At 43.5% G+C, this 19,432-nt stretch overlaps 1 protein-coding gene across 1 annotated transcript in view; it reads left to right on the top strand.

Annotated features, from left to right (window-relative positions):
- The window catches only part of hk2 (hexokinase 2), a 76,852-nt gene extending 67,562 nt beyond the window's left edge, over positions 1–9,290 (top strand). Inside the window, exons 17-18 of the mRNA XM_072665288.1 lie at positions 5,972–6,208; positions 8,374–9,290. Coding sequence (XP_072521389.1) covers positions 5,972–6,208; positions 8,374–8,515 — 379 coding nt within the window. The 3' untranslated portion in view covers positions 8,516–9,290. The remainder of the gene's footprint in view (positions 1–5,971; positions 6,209–8,373) is intronic.
- Positions 9,291–19,432: the final 10,142 nt, after the last annotated feature.

The raw sequence follows: 19,432 nt of genomic DNA on the forward strand, positions 1-19,432 counted from the left end.
CGTTTGGTAGACAATTATCTGGTCATATTGGCGTGTGGTAGATCATTATCGGTCAAATTGGGGTGTGGTAGATAATTATCTGGTCAAATTGGGGTGTGGTAGATAATTATCTGGTCAAATTGGCGTGTGGTAGATAATTATCTGGTCAAATTGGCGTGTGGTAGATCATTATCTGGTCATATTGGTGTGTGGTAGATAATTATCTGGTCATATTGGTGTGTGGTAGATAATTATCTGGTCATATTGGTGTGTGGTAGATCATTATCGGTCAAATTGGCGTTTGGTAGACAATTATCTGGTCAAATTGGTGCGTGGTAGATAATTATCTGGTCAAATTGGCATTTGGGTAGATCATTATCTGGTCAAATTGGCGTGTGGTAGATAATTATCTGGTCAAATTGGCGTGTGGTAGATCATCATCTGGTCAAACTGGCGTGTGGTAGATCATTATCTGGTCAAACTGGCGTGTGGTAGATCATTATCTGGTCAAACTGGCGTGTGGTAGATCATTATCTGATCAAATTGGCGCGTGGTAGATCATTATCTGGTCAAATTGGCGTGTGGTAGATCATCATCTGGTCAAACTGGCGTGTGGTAGATCATCATCTGGTCAAACTGGCGTGTGGTAGATCATTATCTGGTCAAACTGGCGTGTGGTAGATAATTATCTGGTCAAATTGGCGTGTGGTAGATCATCATCTGGTCAAACTGGCGTGTGGTAGATCATTATCTGGTCAAACTGGCGCGTGGTAGATCATTATCTGGTCAAACTGGCGCGTGGTAGATCATTATCTGATCAAATTGGCGCGTGGTAGATAATTATCTGGTCAAATTGGCGCGTGGTAGATCATCATCTGGTCAAACTGGCGTGTGGTAGATCATTATCTGGTCAAATTGGCGCGTGGTAGATAATTATCTGGTCAAATTGGCGTGTGGTAGATCATCATCTGGTCAAACTGGCGTTTGGTAGATCATTATCTGGTCAAATTGGCGCGTGGTAGATAATTATCTGGTCAAATTGGCGCGTGGTAGATCATTATCTGGTCAAATTGGCGCGTGGTAGATCATTATCTGATCAAATTGGCGCGTGGTAGATAATTATCTGGTCAAACTGGCGCGTGGTAGATCATCATCTGGTCAAACTGGCGCGTGGTAGATCATCATCTGGTCAAACTGGCGCGTGGTAGATCATCATCTGGTCAAACTGGCGCGTGGTAGATCATCATCTGGTCAAATTGGCGCGTGGTAGATAATTATCTGGTCAAATTGGCGCGTGGTAGATCATTATCTGGTCAAATTGGCGTGTGGTAGATCATTATCTGGTCAAATTGGCGCGTGGTAGATAATTATCTGGTCAAATTGGCGTTTGGGTAAATCATTATCTGGTCAAATTGGCGTTTGGTAGATCATTATCTGGTCAAATTGGCGTTTGGTAGACAATTATCTGGTCATATTGGCGTGTGGTAGATCATCATCTGGTCAAACTGGCGTGTGGTAGATCATTATCTGGTCAAATTGGCGTGTGGTAGATCATTATCTGGTCAAATTGGCGTTTGGTAGATCATTATCTGGTCAAATTGGCGTGTGGTAGATAATTATCTGGTCATATTGGCGTGTGGTAGATCATTATCTGGTCAAATTGGCGTGTGGTAGATCATTATCTGGTCAAATTGGCGTTTGGGTAAATAATTATCTGGTCAAATTGGCGTGGGGTAGATCATTATCTGGTCAAATTGGCGTGGGGTAGATCATTATCTGGTCAAATTGGCGTTTGGTAGATCATTATCTGGTCAAATTGGCGTGTGGTAGATCATTATCTGGTCAAACTGGCGTGTGGTAGATAATTATCTGGTCAAATTGGCGTGTGGTAGATCATTATCTGGTCAAACTGGCGCGTGGTAGATAATTATCTGGTCAAACTGGCGTTTGGGTAAATCATTATCTGGTCAAATTGGCGTTTGGTAGATCATTATCTGGTCAAATTGGCGTTTGGTAGACAATTATCTGGTCATATTGGCGTGTGGTAGATCATTATCTGGTCAAATTGGCGTGTGGTAGATCATTATCTGGTCAAATTGGCGTTTGGTAGATCATTATCTGGTCAAATTGGCGTGTGGTAGATCATTATCTGGTCAAATTGGCGTTTGGTAGATCATTATCTGGTCAAATTGGCGTGTGGTAGATCATTATCTGGTCATATTGGCGTGTGGTAGATCATTATCTGGTCAAATTGGCGTGTGGTAGATCATTATCTGGTCAAATTGGCGTTTGGGTAAATAATTATCTGGTCAAATTGGCGTGGGGTAGATCATTATCTGGTCAAATTGGCGTGGGGTAGATCATTATCTGGTCAAATTGGCGTTTGGTAGATCATTATCTGGTCAAATTGGCGTGTGGTAGATCATTATCTGGTCAAACTGGCGTTTGGGTAGATCATTATCTGGTCAAATTTTGATTTGGTAGACAGTTGTCTGGTCAAATTGGCGTTTGGTAGATAATTATCTGGTCAAATTGGCGTGTGGGTAAATAATTATCTGGTCAAATTGGCGTGTGGTAGATCATTATCTGGTCAAATTGGCGTGTGGTAGATCATTATCTGGTCAAATTGGCGTGTGGTAGATCATTATCTGGTCAAATTGGCGTGTGGTAGATCATTATCTGGTCAAATTGGCGTGTGGTAGATCATTATCTGGTCAAATTGGCGTGTGGTAGATCATTATCGGTCAAATTGGCGTTTGGGTAGATCATTATCTGGTCAAATTGGCGTGTGGTAGATCATTATCGGTCAAATTGGCGTTTGGGTAGATCATTATCTGGTCAAATTGGCGTGTGGTAGATCATTATCTGGTCTATCTTGGTTGTCTTGGTAGACGATTATCTAGTGAAAGTTTTTTATGGATAATTGTCTGGTTTATGTGTCTGTTGGTAGATAATTAACTAGTGAAAGTATATATTCAGTATGTTTATTCAGTATATTTAAGTATGTTAAAGTATATTTTCTCTGTATGCCTTTACTACAGCATCACATGACACCCGTAAAGTCTCGGGTTGAGTTCATTCCAAACCAGGGGTGTTCATAATATTCGGAAATGACTGAGACTGTGATCATCTGGCGGCAGCATCCTGGGAACAGTCCTGCTAACTTTGTGGGATATTCTAGAGCCGCTGTAGTGAAGGTGTATCTTGAATGGACTGGTCTCACATTGAGTGCCACCCAGTGTCATAACAGTGGTGTCCCCGGGGCCATTGACGCGCCACTGTGTTGTATTTAACCTCTATAACCCGCGCCACGATGTCTCACCCGCCAGAGGAGGTAGCTGGCCTAAATATTCTGATATTAATGTTTATGTTGGAACCGCTGGCAGTTTTGTAATTATTGGATAACCTGTAGATCCTGCTAAGGGGCATCTTGCCTAAGTTTATCTGATTTTAAATTTGTACAGAACAGCAATATATCAATATTAATAACATGCAGCATTTAATTGGAAAGTGCAGTTGATTAAAACGTGTAAATGATTTTCAGATTAGGTTGGTCTATGTATGCCTAGCAGCAGTTAATGCACCTCCAAGAGAATGGCTAAGAACATTGACTGTGTGTGTGTGTGTGTGTGTGTGTGTGTGTGTGTGTGTGTGTTTTTCAGAACTCCTGCTATAGCCAGTAGCTAATGCTAACGCCAGCTAGAAACCATAACCGGCAGCTTTATTTTCTTTATGAATAAAAGTACAGAATAATAGTCCGGTATGCACCTGGGACGCACCCAACCCCCCCCCCCCTTATTGACCCTCAGGGTCTAACTCTCTACATTGTCAAAACCAAACAAATGAGTCTCTCCACAACTGCAGTAATCAATTACTGGGATTTGCTTCTTGTACGGCCTAATAGAAATGCATAAATCACGGTTACCCCACGACAGACGTTCAGAACAACTGACCCCAGACTGTTTCTGGAGGACAACAAGCCCCTAAAGTGAAGTGATGCACAATTTAGCATGAGCCAGTGCGTACACATTCACGAGGTGTGTTGTGATGAGGTTGGGACGCATTAGGAGTTGAATGTGACCATGGAGGGTGGGTTACATACAATTACCCAAAGACTTAAAGGCCTTATAAAAAAAGATCCATATATACATTTTGTTTTGGGTTTTTTGTGGCTATTTGCCAAAAACATCCATTATTAATTTTAATTTCTTATCATTTTCTTGTTAAAAAGGGTCGGGTTTTGACTTTTCTATGATATTAAGTACCAGAAAATGGTCTAAGCACAGTACCGAGCTTTTCTTTCTATATAAACAAGCTATGTTCATAAACCACGGTGGGCTGAGGCGTTCCTATTACGTTTGGCGTACGTAATGGGCGTGGCTAAACTGATGTAGGCTAAATCGTGCTTTATGAGAATAATCAAGTGATGTTGAAGCAGGGTCTGCATGGGATCTCCAAGAGTTGGATTAAGATGGTCTGTCTGGCTTTTAAAAGATGCTGGATGTTTTAATAATAATAATAATAATAATAATAATTATTATTATTATTATTATGATTTTCCCTCCCCTTTTTCTCCCAATTTGGTTCTGCCAATTAACCCACCTGTTTATAGCACCCCCCTACCTCCACTGGCAATGCTCCCGACACTGGGAGGCTAAGGAAGTCGGCCCACGCCTTAAACTGCCACTGTTGCAACATCGCTGGGCAGCCGACACCCTCAAAGGAAAGCTTGGGGTCCCCAGCTCCACCACACCAGCAGTGCCGCCATCATCGCTTTAAGAGTGATTTGGGGTCGGGGGTCGGGGGTGGTCAGTAGGAGCGCCAACTACCTACCTGGAGAGTGCACTGCCAATTGTGCTCTCCCCGACTCCGGCTGCTGATGGCAGAGTGGCACGGCCCGGGATTCGAACTCGCAACCCCCCCCTTTGGGCCATAGCCGCAGTGCATTAGACCTGTGGGCCACTCAGAGCCCAGCTGCTGTGTTTGTTGTTGTTATTAAATTTGATTTGAGGTGAAGAGTTTTGTTTACTACACTGTATCACAGTATCGGGTTCCAAAACAGTCACATCCTCTGTGTCTTCTGGGATTATTTATTTATTTTTGAACAGAAAAGAAGCTCAGGTTCTGTTTGTTGGGAAGGTAATAAGCTCCTTCAGTCGCCGTCAGCAGCGTGTCTGATATGGTTTCGGAAGGATTCTGAGCTGTGGATTGGAACACTTGAGAGCAGGAAAGTGAAGAAGAGTGTGTGTGTGTGTGTGTGTGTGTGTGTGTGCGCGTGTGTGTGTGCGCGTGTGTGTGTGCGCGTGTGTGTGTGCGCGCGTGTGTGTGTGCGCGTGTGTGATTTCCACTGTTGTGCTCTCTGATAAGTGAACATGGACTCACAGTCTCTCATCAGTAAAATAGAAACCTCTGAATGGAGTGTTTGGCCTTCTGCACTGAGTGGAGAGTCATTACTATGGATACAGACCATAATAATCGCAGTCAATAATTTCTTACAGTTTCTTTTTGTTACATACAAGCAATTAAGCCCAGCCTTGCCCCCCTTCACCCAGAAACAGGGTATTTTAATATTCCACAGTTCAATTAAACTCTCTCTCTCTGCCTCTCTCTCTCTCTCCCTCTGCCTCTCTCTCTCCCCCATCTCTATCTCTCTCTCTGCCTCTCCCCATCTCTCTCTCTCTCTCTGCCTCTCCCCATCTCTATCTCTCTCTCACTCTCTCTCTCTCTCTCTCAATCTCAATCTCTATCTCAATCTATCTGTCTCTCTCTGTCTCTCTCTGTCTCTCTCTGTCTCTCTCTGTCTCTCTCTCCCCCCTCTATATATCTCTCTATCTCAATTTCTCTCTCTCTCTGTCTCTCAATCTCTATCTATCTCTATCTCTCTCTGTCTCTATCTCTATCTCAACCCCCCCCCCCTCTATCTCTATCTCAACCCCCCCCCCCTCTCTCTCTCTCTCTCAACCCCCCCCCCCCCCCTCTCTCTCTCTCTCAGTGACCGGTTGGCTCTGAGGCAGGTGCGGTCCATCCTGCAGCACCTTGGCCTGACCAGCAGTACATGTGAGGACAGTATCCTGGTGAAGGAGGTGTGCAGCGTGGTGTCCCGCAGAGCGGCCCAGCTGTGTGGCGCCGGACTCGCCGCGGTGGTCGACAAAATCCGGCAGAACCGCAACCTCCAGCAGCTGGCCATCACCGTGGGAGTGGACGGCACGCTGTACAAACTGCACCCACAGTAGGTGTCCCTCAACTCCGGGGTCAATTCCTGACTCCTTAATCTCCCGCCTTCTCTCTCAGCAGCTGCTCCACAGCTCATCTGTGGGGGAGCTACTAAACGTCCTCGAAGCTTCAGGGACTCATTTCACAACTTCGCTGAAGCGCCAACTGTCCTCGTTTTAGCCTCTTTATCAGAGTTTTTACATTTCTCAGAGCTCAGGAAGTTCCACACACCAGAAACCACGTGAGCTTTCCTGTAATTAACTGCATCATCGCACGAGTTCAGAATCCCAGAATCCTCTCCACACTTCACACTACAGTCAGCTCACAATGAAACGTGCTGTAAATATAATATCCCCATATAATATAATATCATATAATATCATATAATATAATAACCCCATTTAATTTCACAGTTCTGCACACAAACTTGCGTTCAGAGCACTGGGCAGATTTGTTACAAATTATTATTCATTTATTTATTTATTTTGTAATGTATTAAATTATCGATTTCTTTAGTGTTTAGCACTAAACTTAATATTTCTCTAGAATCGTCAGGCCATAATTTTATATTTAATAAATAAACGTATGTTTACGTTCTGTAAGGAAACAAATTTGCGAAGATGAAAATGTTTCAAATGTGACAAATATTTGATCACTTCTACTATTTTATTCTACTCTATAAAGAGGCAGCGGTGTCTCAGCGGTCAGAGCTCCAGGCTGTTGATGACAGGGTTGCGGGTTCGATACCCGGGCTGGGCAAGCTGCCCCTGTTGGGCCCTTGAGCATGGCCCTCGGACACTGGAGTTGACTGGCCACCCCTCTGGATGTGTGTGTGCCCACTGCCCCTAGTTCACGTGTGTGTGTGTGTGTGTGTGTGTGTGTTCACTATCACAGATGGGTCAAATGCGGAAGGCATTGTGACAAATCTATGCACCTTTACTTTTACTGCGCTCTACTCACATGCTGTAAAGGTTGTTTTGGCTCAGAAAGCTATTTTTTGGGGGAACATGGTGATAAAAAATGTCCTGGATACAAATCAGACATTTTAAATGCAGTGGGTACAAAACCAGGCATTTCAGAAAGGGATGGGGACAAAACCAGGCATTTCAGAAAGGGATGGGGACAGAATCAGGCATTTCAGAAAGGGATGGGGACAGAATCAGGCATTTCAGAAAGGGATGGGGACAAAATCAATCATTTCAGAAAGGGATGGGGACAAAATCAATCATTTCAGAAAGCGATGGGGACAAAATCAAGCATTTCAGAAAGGGATGGGGACAAAATCAGACATTTCAAAATGCGATGGGGACAAAATCAAGCTTTTCAGAAAGCGATGGGGACAAAATCAAGCATTTCAGAAAGCGATGGGGACAAAATCAAGCATTTCAGAAAGCGATGGGGACAAAATCAAGCATTTCAGAAAGCGATGGGGACAAAATCAAGCATTTCAGAAAGTGATGGGGACAAAATCAAGCATTTCAGAAAGCGATGGGGACAAAATCAATCATTTCAGAAAGCGATGGGGACAAAATCAAGCATTTCAGAAAGCGATGGGGACAAAATCAAGCATTTCAGAAAGCGATGGGGACAAAATCAAGCATTTCAGAAAGCGATGGGGACAAAATCAAGCTTTTCAGAAAGCGATGGGGACAAAATCAAGCTTTTCAGAAAGCGATGGGGACAAAATCAAGCGTTTCAAAAAGCGATGGGGACAAAATCAAGCGTTTCAAAATGCGATGGGGACACACCTAAAAGTGGACACACTTAGTCCACATGCTCAACCAACCACAAGTTACATAAGAAAACTTTTAGCGTTTAAAAAAAGATCAGAGAGCGAGAGAGAGATCGTCTGATTGGCTGGATCAGGTTCAGTAATAAGCTCATTTGAGCTCGTGCAGTCTCCCGTACAGCAGCAGTCACTTTTCATTTCCCGTTATTATTTTTAGTCTTCTGGGAAGATGCAGTGAGAACCAATCAAGACAGAACTTTTTATTTTTCAATTATATTCTCATTACTTTTTGCTCAGATAATTACCATTCTTATGTCCAATCTTCTCTAATGAGTAGCTGTTTATATTGGAGCGCTTTTTTCATTTTTTCATAAATTATCATTTTTTTTTAATAATCTTAACAAAGTCTCATTTGCAAAGTCAGAGTCTGAGCTTCATCTTTCTCTCTGCAGTTTCTCCACCATCATGAGGGAAACGCTGAGGGATCTGGCTCCCCAGTGCGACGTCTCACTGGTCCAGTCGGAAGACGGCAGCGGGAAGGGCGCCGCCCTCATCACGGCCGTGGCCTGTCGGATGAGAGACGCCAAAAAGTAGCTCCTGCAGTGGACTGAGGGGATCGATAAGGGACGGGAATACAAAGGGAATTGAGATGGGGGGAGGAGAAGGTCTTGAAAGCTGAAGGAAATGTTCTTCCAGATTTCTGCTGTGCCACAAAATCACTGTTAATGAGTTTTCCGGTCTGTTTAGGGTCCGTTTGATTATTATGCCTGCTTTTACGTCTTTCTCGTTTGCTGTAGAGAGGGAGGGTTATTTATATGGGTGTTTCTGAAGATGATGTGCGGAACGGGAAGGAAAGAGGGCTGCTGAAACAAAAAAATTGAGTTGCTAATTTATTACTGTATTGTGAAGTTTACTGTAGCAACACAACGAGCCACAAGAGGATGTATTCAGCTGTCGGATGTGTGTGTAAGTGTGAGTGTGTGTGAGTGTGAGTGCGTGTAGGTATCTGTGGAGGAGAGTGTGATGCACATAACAGGCCGGCTCTCCAGACGAGATCAATTCTGGACCAGCGTGCACCATTACAGTCCACCCCTTAAACTATAAGCACCCATTGGATGGTTCAGACCCCCATTCCGCACTATGGTCGCGACTAACCAGTCACATTAGTTTCTGCATAGTTACTGAATTATTCATAAGTTACTGAATATTTATGAGCTTAATGGAAATAACTGAACAATAATAATAATCTCATGTCAGTATTCTTCCTACTGGGGCTTCAGTCACTCAGATTTACCCTCCAGAAGAGTGTTGAGATGTTCTTCAGACTCTTGATTGCACCTGGAAAATAAAGGTTCCCAAATGGTTCTTAGTTCTGATGCATCATTCTAAAAAATCTCGGTTCCACTTTAATTTGGAGTCTCTGATAGAGAGTCTTCAGATGTTCATATAAAAATTAATAATAAAAATAAACTGATCGTCTGGTTAAACTCTACAAATTAGGTTTGGGTTTAGTTTAGAGTGTGGTTTGGATTAGGCCTTGGATTGAGGTTAAGGGTGAGATTAGAATTTGGGTTCAGATTAAGAGTTGGGGTTTAAATTTAAATTACGGTTCAGGTTTGAATTAGGATTTAAGTTTGGGTTAAGGTTCTGGGTTGGATTAGGTTTTGGGTTAAGGTTTAGACTGAGGTTAAAGTTTACTTTAGGGTTAAACCGTATTAAGGTTTGGGTTAGGGTTTAAATTTAAATTAGGGTTTGAGTTCTGGTTAAGGCTCAGGTTAGTATTAGGGTTTGGGTTATGCTTAGATTTGGATTTGTGTTAAGATTAAGGCTCAAGGTAGTATAAGGATTTGGGATGAGGTTTAGGTTTGGGATTAGGGTTTGGTCTGAGGTTAAGACTCGGGTTAGGATTAGGGTTTGGTCTGAGGTATAGGTGTAGTTTTGGGATTAGGGTTTGGGTTAAGGTTCACGGTTGCATAAGGGTTGGGATTGAGGTTAAAGTCTGAGTTATGATTTTGTTTGGATTAGGCTTTGGGTTGAGGTTAAGGCTCCAGTTAGTATTAGGATTTGTGTTTAGGTTTTGGATTAGGGTTTGGTCTGAGGTTAAGACTCAGGTTAGGATTAGGGTTTGGTCTGAGGTTAAGGCTCAGGTTAGGATTAGGGTTTGGTCTGAGGTTAAGGCTCAGGTTAGGATTAGGGTTTGGTCTGAGGTTAAGGCTCAGGTTAGGATTAGGGTTTGGCCTGAGGTTAAGGCTCAGGTTAGGATTAGGGTTTGACCTGAGGTTAAGACTCAGGTTAGGATTAGGGTTTGGTCTGAGGTTAAGGCTCAGGTTAGGATTAGAGTTTGGATTATGGTTAGAATTTGGGTTTGTGTTGAGGTTAAGGCTCAAGGTAGTTTAAGGATTTGGGTTGAGGTTTAGGTTTGGGTTAAGACTCCAGTTAGTATTAGGATTTGGGTTTAGGTTTGGGATCAGGGTTTGGATTGAGGTTAAGGCTCAGATTAGGATTTAGGTTTGGATTGAGGTTAAGGCTCAGGATATAATTAGGGTTTGGGCTGAGGTTAAGGCTTAGGTTTGGGATTAGGATTAGAGTTTGGGCTGAGGTTACGGCTCAGGTTAGGATTAGGGTTTATATTATACATATATATATATTTATATTATATATGTGTGTGTATATATTGGATTCAGGTTGGGATTAATGCTTGGATTAGGGTTTGGGCTGAGTTTACGGTTCAGGTTAGGATTAAGGTTTGGTTTAAGGTTCAGGCTCTGGGCTAAATGAACCTTTTAGACTTGTCGGTCATCCTAGGGATTTTGTTTTAGTAAAGATATAGGAGGGTGGGTCAAGGTAAACATCTCAGACATCTATAGTGGGCTAAATAAAATGTTCTCAAAATATTGAACCTTAACATTTATGTATTGTTATTTATTTTTATTTAAAATCTTTTTCACCCCCCCTGTTGGCCCCTTTATTTTTAGATCAGATTTGCTTGTTTAAAGTTTAATCTGAGCTCTGTGGGGCAGTGGAGCTTCCAAAGCAAGGGTTGAGCACTCCTGCCGTACTCCGAGGGCGTCCGCAAACTTGCTATTAGACTCTGGGTAATGACGGGCCTTTTAACTTCTCTGTTGTGTTGCCTGAAGTGCTTCGCTGTTCTCCACTGACAGCCTGTTTCTCTAGCCTTGTAACACCACCCAGCACCGCCTGAGCTGTCACTTGGTTCGCCTCTCCGCCCTCAAGTCTGGCGTTAATCCAGCTGCGAGCTGTCAGGGTGTTGTAATGAGTTAAGTGGGAGCTACAGTTGGAGTTAAATGAACAAATGAAAGGCTGGTGGCTGAAGTTGTCTGCAGTGCTGCTTCCCGATGGCGCTAATGCTTCACTGGTGCTCTACTGGAACAATGCCAGACTGCACCCTTTTAGAGCAACACGGTATAAACTGAAGACTCACGCTGGTTTACGAACTCGGGATTAAGGCCTGGGCAGAATTACAACATGGTTTCGTCCTTGTGCTCTTTCTTAGTCCTAGACTAGTCCTGAGAGTCCTCAGATTAAGGCCTATTCACTCCCAAATACGATTTATCTGGACCAAAAAGTAGTTGACCCTTCGCACCAAGTCTGGCTCACCTTGGGCCGCCTGTGCCCTGCAGACTGGGCTAGAAACTCCCATAGCCCTCATCCATCAGTTCTCCTCTGCTCCCGGTCTGCTTCTGCTCTCCCTCATTTCCCTCCTCCACATGAGCGCTCCTCAGCGAGGGAACCTGTGCACCTAGACAAACTTCAAATAAACTGCTACATAAACATTTGTTTGATCTACTACCATGACTACAGAGCTCTGATTGGTCAGCCTAATTTGAACACATCTCAACAACACAAAAAATAAGCAATGCGCACCGCCCCAGCCCCTCAGTTTCGGACAGTTTCGGGGGGTGAAGGACATCGTTAGTAGGCGTGTGTTCGTTTTTGAACCTTGAACCCTGTTTTTTTGCGTGGGGGTTCTCCCACCCCCCTTCCCTTCCTCCCTCTGTGTGAAAGGACCTAAATTGTCCCGGAGGAAAACGATCTTCATTAAAACTCTAAAAGCTAATGTTGATGCAACTGCACTGAAGACTTCATCTAATAGCTTGTTTGTTTGTTTGTTTGTTTTTTTGGGGAGGGGGGGTTCTTCCAGATGTCCCTCTATTGGCCTATGTCTTCCATTATTAGTGTGTACTCACTCACTCCAATAAGATTTTGATGTAGCGCGTAAACTAGAGCTGGGCGATATGGCCTCAGATCAATCAATCATGATTAATTGACTGTTTTACCTTGATTATGATTAATGAGCGATTATATAAACTGCTCGGTTGGCTCACTGTTCGAATTCTGCTCTGTGTTGCCTCCAGGACTACTCATACAGTAGTATGTGTTAATGGGGACAGTACTAACACAATAATCGATATGGGTGACATTACGTCGATTAGAGGTTCTGAATATCGGTTTCTATCAATTTCCCAGCCCTAATGTAAACACTGGCCACCACCTGAAATTAAGCCCTACTCCCTCAGTAGTATTGTGCCATTCAGGAAGGGACTATAAAGTTCACTAAATAGCAGCAGAAACACACAAACTGAAGAGCATTGCGCTCATAATGGAGAAATCCCTGACCGTTACGTTGCTGAGCAACCTCAACCTACTGTTAATGAACAACATTCACAGCATTCACTGACTTATAGCTTTATCACTTCCTTATATGAGCAAACACAGTCCTTATATTTCCCTCCGCTGTCTGTTGCTTAGCAACAAAAAGAGACTCACAATGCATTCTGGTCCACAATCAGTTCATCAAATGACTGGAAATTCCCTTTAAAGTGGCACACCAGTTCCGCTTTACAAATCGGACACTCATTGAGTCTGACTCTAAAACACCTGACGGACGCCGTAATGCCCCGTTTTTATTGCTTTTGTGATGTCACAACCTCCAAAGCGTTTAGCATTGACCTGTAGGCCTGTTGTAGAGCTCACCCAGCATCCTCTCGCTTACATTAAATGTGGGCCATGGACAAAATCCTACCGTGGATGAAGGACGTCTGTTCAAACAGCTGCTGTTCAGAAGATTTCTCTATTCACTGTAGTGTGTGGCACACGGGCTGCAGCAGGGAAAGCTAACACACTGTAGAGCTCTATTTCTGTAACAGGGACAGATTGTGAATGCAGTAGATGACTGGTTCTCTCTTCCTTGATCTGTTATTTAATTACTGGTCAGCGGCGGTTTGATTTCATAAATTAATTGTTAATTAGAATTCAATTTTACTTGTAAGCTTTGTAATTTGTGTTTTACCGATGGAAACAGTCTTTTCTCAAAAACAGATTTACTGTAGTTTTATTAGAAAGGGCTTTATATATATATAGGGGTGTGTGTGTGTGTGTGTGTGTATATATATGTATGTGTACATATATATATGTATCTATGTATGTATGTTTGTATATATATGTGTGTTTGTGTATGTATATACATATATATGTGTGTGTGTGTGTATATATATATATACACACACACAGTGGGGGAAAAAGTATTTAGTCAGTCACCAATTGTGCAAGTTTTCCCACTTAAAAAGATGAGAGAGGCTGTAATTGACATCATAGGTAGACTCAACTATGAGAGACAAAATGAGAAAAAAAAATCAGAAAATCACATTGTCTGATTTTTAAAGAATTTATTTGTAAATAATGGTCTCCAGTCTCCAGATCTCAACCCCATAGAAAAGCTTTGGAGGGAGTTGAAAGTCTGTGTTGCCCACCGACAGTCCCAAAACATCACTGCTCTAGAGGAGATCTGCATGGAGGACTGGGCCAACATACCAGCAACGGTGTGAGCCAACCTTGTGAAGACTTACAGAAAACATTTGACCTCCGTCATTGCCAACAAAGGATATATAACAAAATATTGAGATGAACTTTTGTTATTGACCAAATATTTATTTTCCACCATTATTTATACATTATTTAAATGTAATTTTCTGAATTTTTTTTTCTCATTTTGTCTCTCATAGTTGAGATCTACCTATGATGTCAATTACAGCCTCTCTCATCTTTTTAAGTGGGAGAACTTGAACAATTGGTGACTGGACGTGGCCAAAGGCTACAGTGTGAAGGAAGTAGCTGATAATGTCAATTCATGATGCTGTTGGCATTATGAACTTCACTTGGTTCTTTAGGGAACCAAAAATGGTTCTTCGACGTTCTTACCCACAGACTTCTACAGAACCATATTTTTTGAAGGTGTTTTATGGAACCAAAAGTACTGCAATGGCAGTTTTACCATTTTTATTGTATTTAGCATCATTTAACCTTAAAACCATTCCTTTTAAATAAGAACCGTGGAAGAACCCCCTAACAACCCCCTAACAACCCCCTTCTCTCCCTCATTTACTCATCTACTCATTTCAGCTCAACATGAAAAAAAGTGTTGGAGCATTTGAGTCCCTAGAGCTGCAACCCAGAAGCACTGAGCTCGTTCATATGAAGGGCTGATCTGATCTGTATGTAACCCGAGCGCCTTCCTTCAGCATGAAATGGAGAACTTGCACCTTTTCTATTATTCATTTCTCTTAAGAGTTCAACATGTTTTCTAAGACCCTCAATATTGTAAAGCTTCAGTCGTTCTGTCTCGCATCATCGCTTCGGCTGCGAGGTTTTGCACACTCTTGGAAAATTGCCTCTTTTTTTAATTTTATTTTATTGCCTTTTTTTTTAGCTTTATTTATTAAATCTATCAGTGCAAACAGACTCCTGCCTCATTCACATGTGAGGTGAGGGCAGTAGACCACATACACAGGTGCTGCAAAGGGATTTGATTTTGGGCCCCATGAAAAGATATTCCACTGGCAATTCTGCCAAAATACTCAATCAATACGTTTCAGGATGTTAGAAGCACCCTAACCCCAACCGCCAAATTCGGCATCCCTCACTAGACAGTGTATTTTACAAATTCTGTAAAGCCATTGCGTGGCAGCCAAGCCCCTCTGAGGAAAGCACCAGCGAACAGATGCCTGGGCCAGTCGACAGTGCTTAGGAGTGATAATGGAAGAGACCATGGTCAGTTGTGCTCTCTCTTACTCCAGCTGCTGATGGCAAAGCGGCATGGTTTCGGATGTAAACCCGCGACCATAGATGGTAGCAGTAGTGCGTTACGCCGCTAAGCCACTCAGACCCCATAGATGTATTTTTTTAATGATTGGCCTGAATGTGCTGGGTCATGTGTGCTTGTAGGTCATGGTAGGTCATGGTCAATTCTGCCACAATACTCAATCACTACATTTTAGGCTATTAGAATCACCAAATTCAGCACCCCTCACTATATAGAGTGTATTTTACATGCAAAGCCACTGCCAGGACGCCAAGCCCCTCACAGGGTCCCTACAGTGAACAGACGCCTGTGCAGCTCGACATTGCTTAAGAGTGATAATGGAAGAGACCATGGTCAGTTGTGCTCTCTCTTACTCCAGCTGCTGATGGCAAAGCGGCATGGTTTCGGATGTAAACCCACGACCATCGGGTTGTAGTGGTAGTTCGTTACACCACTAAGCCACTCAGAATGATTGGCCTGAATGTACCGGGTCATGTGTGCTTGTAGGTCATGGTAGGTCATGGTCAATTCTGCCAAAATACTCAATCACTACATTTTAGGCTTTTAGAATTCGGCACCCCTCACTATATAGAGTGTATTTTACATGCAAAGCCATTGCCGGGCCGCCAAGCCCCTCACAGGGTCCCTACAGCGAACAGACGCCTGTGCAGGTCGACATAAGAGATGCTTAAGGGTGATATTGAAAGAGACCATGGTCAATTGTGCTCTCTCTTACTCCAGCTGCTGATGGCAAAGCGGCATGGCTCAGGATGTAAACACGCAAGCGGTAGTACATTACGCCGCTGAGCCACTCGGACCCCACAGATGTACTGTTTTAATGATTGGCCTGAACGTACCGGGTCATGTGTGCTTGTAGGTCATGGGCCCTCATGGTTTCTCCTTGGAAAAGCACATGGACAAGTGGTACAAGGTCTGCTGGTCATCTAAGATGCTAATCTCCTAGCCTGGGTCACAGAGGCTAGTAATAAAATGTGCTTGTCCGTGCTCCACAAATGATCATAATTAGCTCATAATTAAATGATGGAATATGAAGGAATGTTGACAAAGTGGGCAAATCAATCAGCACTGAAAAGGCAAGCATGAAAGGCATCTCGCCTCCAGCAATTCAGAAGCTCAAACGAATAATTAAATGCTCAGATAAAAGCTGAATGAAAAATGAACGCTCGGAAATGAAAGAAGATCAGGGCCTAGATTTTTAAATGCCCTGTTTGCAAGACCTGTCTGGGTTGGCTCTTAAGCTCGGTGCCCCAAAATACAACACATCATCTATGTAGGGAATCTACCTACACTTTATCAAGCACTGAAGAACCTAAAAAACAAGAAATGTCAAGTAACAAAGTACAAATACTTCATTTTTGCAGCGTTACTAAACTTCTAGACAACGGCTCCTCATATGTTCCTCCATGAAGCTCATGTTAATGCTCAGTAGAGCACAGAGACGCTCCTTTAATAGAGCTGATATTACTGAAATGCTTCATTTTCAATGGGCAGCTGAAACAGGAGCCTAGTGCATCCCAACATTTTTAACATCAACATTTTAATAGATCATTCTCCTCATTATGACTTTTAGAGAAATGGGGTTTTGGGTAGTGGGTAGGGGGGGGGGGGTAGTGCACTATAGACCCCTGTGGCGCGGCCTAAGCTTTCGGCCTTTGTTTTCCTTCCATGACTTTTACTTTAGCAGCCTAGACCGTCCACACATTCTGAATCCAGGTTCATCAGACCAGGCTAAGTGTCTCCAGTCTTTAACTCCAGTCCAGTGTTGGTGAGCCTGTGCTGATCCACTGCAGCCTCAGCTTTTTGTTCTTGGCTGACCGCAGTGGACTCTGCCGTGGTCTTCTGCTGTTGTAGCCCATTCTGATGAGCTTTTCTCATTGAGTCTGATCTTCTAGGAATCCTCCTGTGAGGAGTTTATCTAAGAAGAGCAGGAGCCGAGCGTCTCTTTATGCTAACACCACCTCACCTCACCTCTGACTGGACAGACTGAAGACCAGCACTGACTGAGCTTCATTCTGGAGGAGTTAGATTCAGTCCAGCAGGTTTAACTCCTCCCACTCGGCCCATGTGTACATTAGCAGCATTAGCGAGCGCCCTGAACACTACAGCTAGCAAAGAGACACAGCATCGTATTTCTACTGTACACTACTCACTAAGACCCGGCGCTGAGGGCTCTGACCCGGCGCTGAGGTCTCTGACCCGGCACTGAGGGGGCTGACCTGGCGCTGAGGGCTCTGACCCGGCACTGAGGTCTCTGACCCGGCACTGAGGGCTCTGACCTGGCGCTGAGGGCTCTGACCCGGCGCTGAGGGCTCTGACTAGGCACTGAGGGGGCTGACCCGGCACCGAGGGCTCTGTTTCTCAAGGGTTTTAACCGAACCTTGCTGAATCAGCCTGTTTGGATGCTGAATGAATTAACGCTGATCTTCGAGTTTAGCATTTTAACACAAACCCGAGTTAACCTGTCCCACCGTTCAGCCCTGCGTTCACTCCACTTCAGTTAAACTCTCGTTGTATTGGTCACCTTGTTAAGAATTAAACACGATGGGCGGAGTTTTTCAGCTGGAGTCGAGCGAGGGTGAACAGGATGTAGTGGAAACTCTGGTCAGTGTGTTAATGTGGGTGAATTATGGGTGTATTTAGGATAGGGCAGCAGCAGCCTCAGCATTAATAAGCGTGGAAGTGAGAGAATGCTCAATTGTCAGTGTTAAGTAAAATATGCATAATTAATTAATGTAATTAAACCATATTTACTGTGAATGAAACCCTGCCAAAACAGATTTTGCCATATGGCTTCAGAATAGCTTCACTCTTAGGGACATTTCCTAAGCTTTTGCTCACTTGAGGTACAGCTTAAAGAGCTTCTCGCAGCCCTGGCAGTTTTCGGATTCAATTTTCTTGGCTTTGCCATGCCCTTGAGCTTAGACCTCAGAGTGGAAGACTTTTTTAAGTCTCTTTCTGACTTTTAAAGGCAGCAGATAGATCTTATTTAGTCTGTTAAATGCTGCTTCATGCTGTAAACGCTCGATTATAAAGGTAGATTGAATGGCACTGCAGTTCCGTGGTGAGCAGGACACACAGGAACAATATGGATTTGTCTAACATTTAGTCTTTTTTTCTAGATGATAAAAAACTAATATGAAAGCCAGTTCCTTCTGCTCTTCTGCAAGGCCTTAAGCCACACTTTTGATAAAGTCAGGCCTGTCAGTGCTCACAGCACATGCTGTGAAGGATAACTGTGGGGCTGCTGAAGAAAGAGGTCTTGCAGCCACGTGAAAGCAATCTAGAGGTCATGTCCTGGTGTGCTCATTGTGAGCTGCACTAATTTTCTCCTCCACATCAGACCGCCGTTCTGTACCACGTCAATGACCCCTGGCAGCTTCCACTGGCGGCAAGATAAAGAGACGCCGCCGCTTAGCGCCATCAGGCCAGTGTGTGACGGGCGGGCAGCGGCTTTGATGGACTTTTTCAAAACAGGCGACCCTCCAGACGAAAGAAGGGAGCAGAAGTCGCTTGAGTGTGGCCCACTCGACTGTAGCACTCGGCTGGATTGTTTGTGGCCAGTGGGCCGCTGGTACATCAGGGTCAGAGTTTGTATAAATTGGAGTTCGTTTTTTGCCCTTTACACCAGCTCAGCCAGTCTTCTGCAGAGAAGGTGTATTTTAGGAGTAGTGTTGAGGAATGTTGTTGTATTTTGGGATTAGTGTTGAGGTATGTTGGTGTATTTTAGGAGTAGTGTTGGGGAATGTTGGTGTATTTTAGGAGTAGTGTTGGGGAATGTTGGTGTATTTTAGGAGTAGTGTTGGGGAATGTTGGTGTATTTTGGGAGTAGTGTTGAGGAATGTTGGTGTATTTTAGGAGTAGTGTTGGAGAATGTTGGTGTATTTTAGGAGTAGTGTTGGGGAATGTTGGTGTATTTTAGGAGTAGTGTTGGGGAATGTTGGTGTATTTTGGGATTAGTGTTGAGGAATGTTGGTGTATTTTAGGAGTAGTGTTGAGGAATGTTGGTGTATTTTAGGAGTAGTGTTGGGGAATGTTGGTGTATTTTAGGAGTAGTGTTGGGGAATGTTGGTGTATTTTGGGAGTAGTGTTGAGGAATGTTGGTGTATTTTAGGAGTAGTGTTGGGGAATGTTGGTGTATTTTGGGAGTAGTGTTGAGGAATGTTGGTGTATTTTAGGAGTAGTGTTGAGGAATGTTGTTGTATTTTGGGATTAGTGTTGAGGAATGTTGGTGTATTTTAGGAGTAGAGTTGGGGAATGTTGGTGTATTTTAGGAGTAGAGTTGGGGAATGTTGGTGTATTTTAAGAGTAGTGTTGAGGAATGTTGGTGTATTTTAGGAGTAGAGTTGGGGTATGTTGGTGTATTTTAGGAGTAGTGTTGGGGAATGTTGGTG

This window comes from Salminus brasiliensis, chromosome 20 (genome assembly GCF_030463535.1).
Source record: "Salminus brasiliensis chromosome 20, fSalBra1.hap2, whole genome shotgun sequence".
NCBI lineage: Eukaryota > Metazoa > Chordata > Actinopteri > Characiformes > Bryconidae > Salminus > Salminus brasiliensis.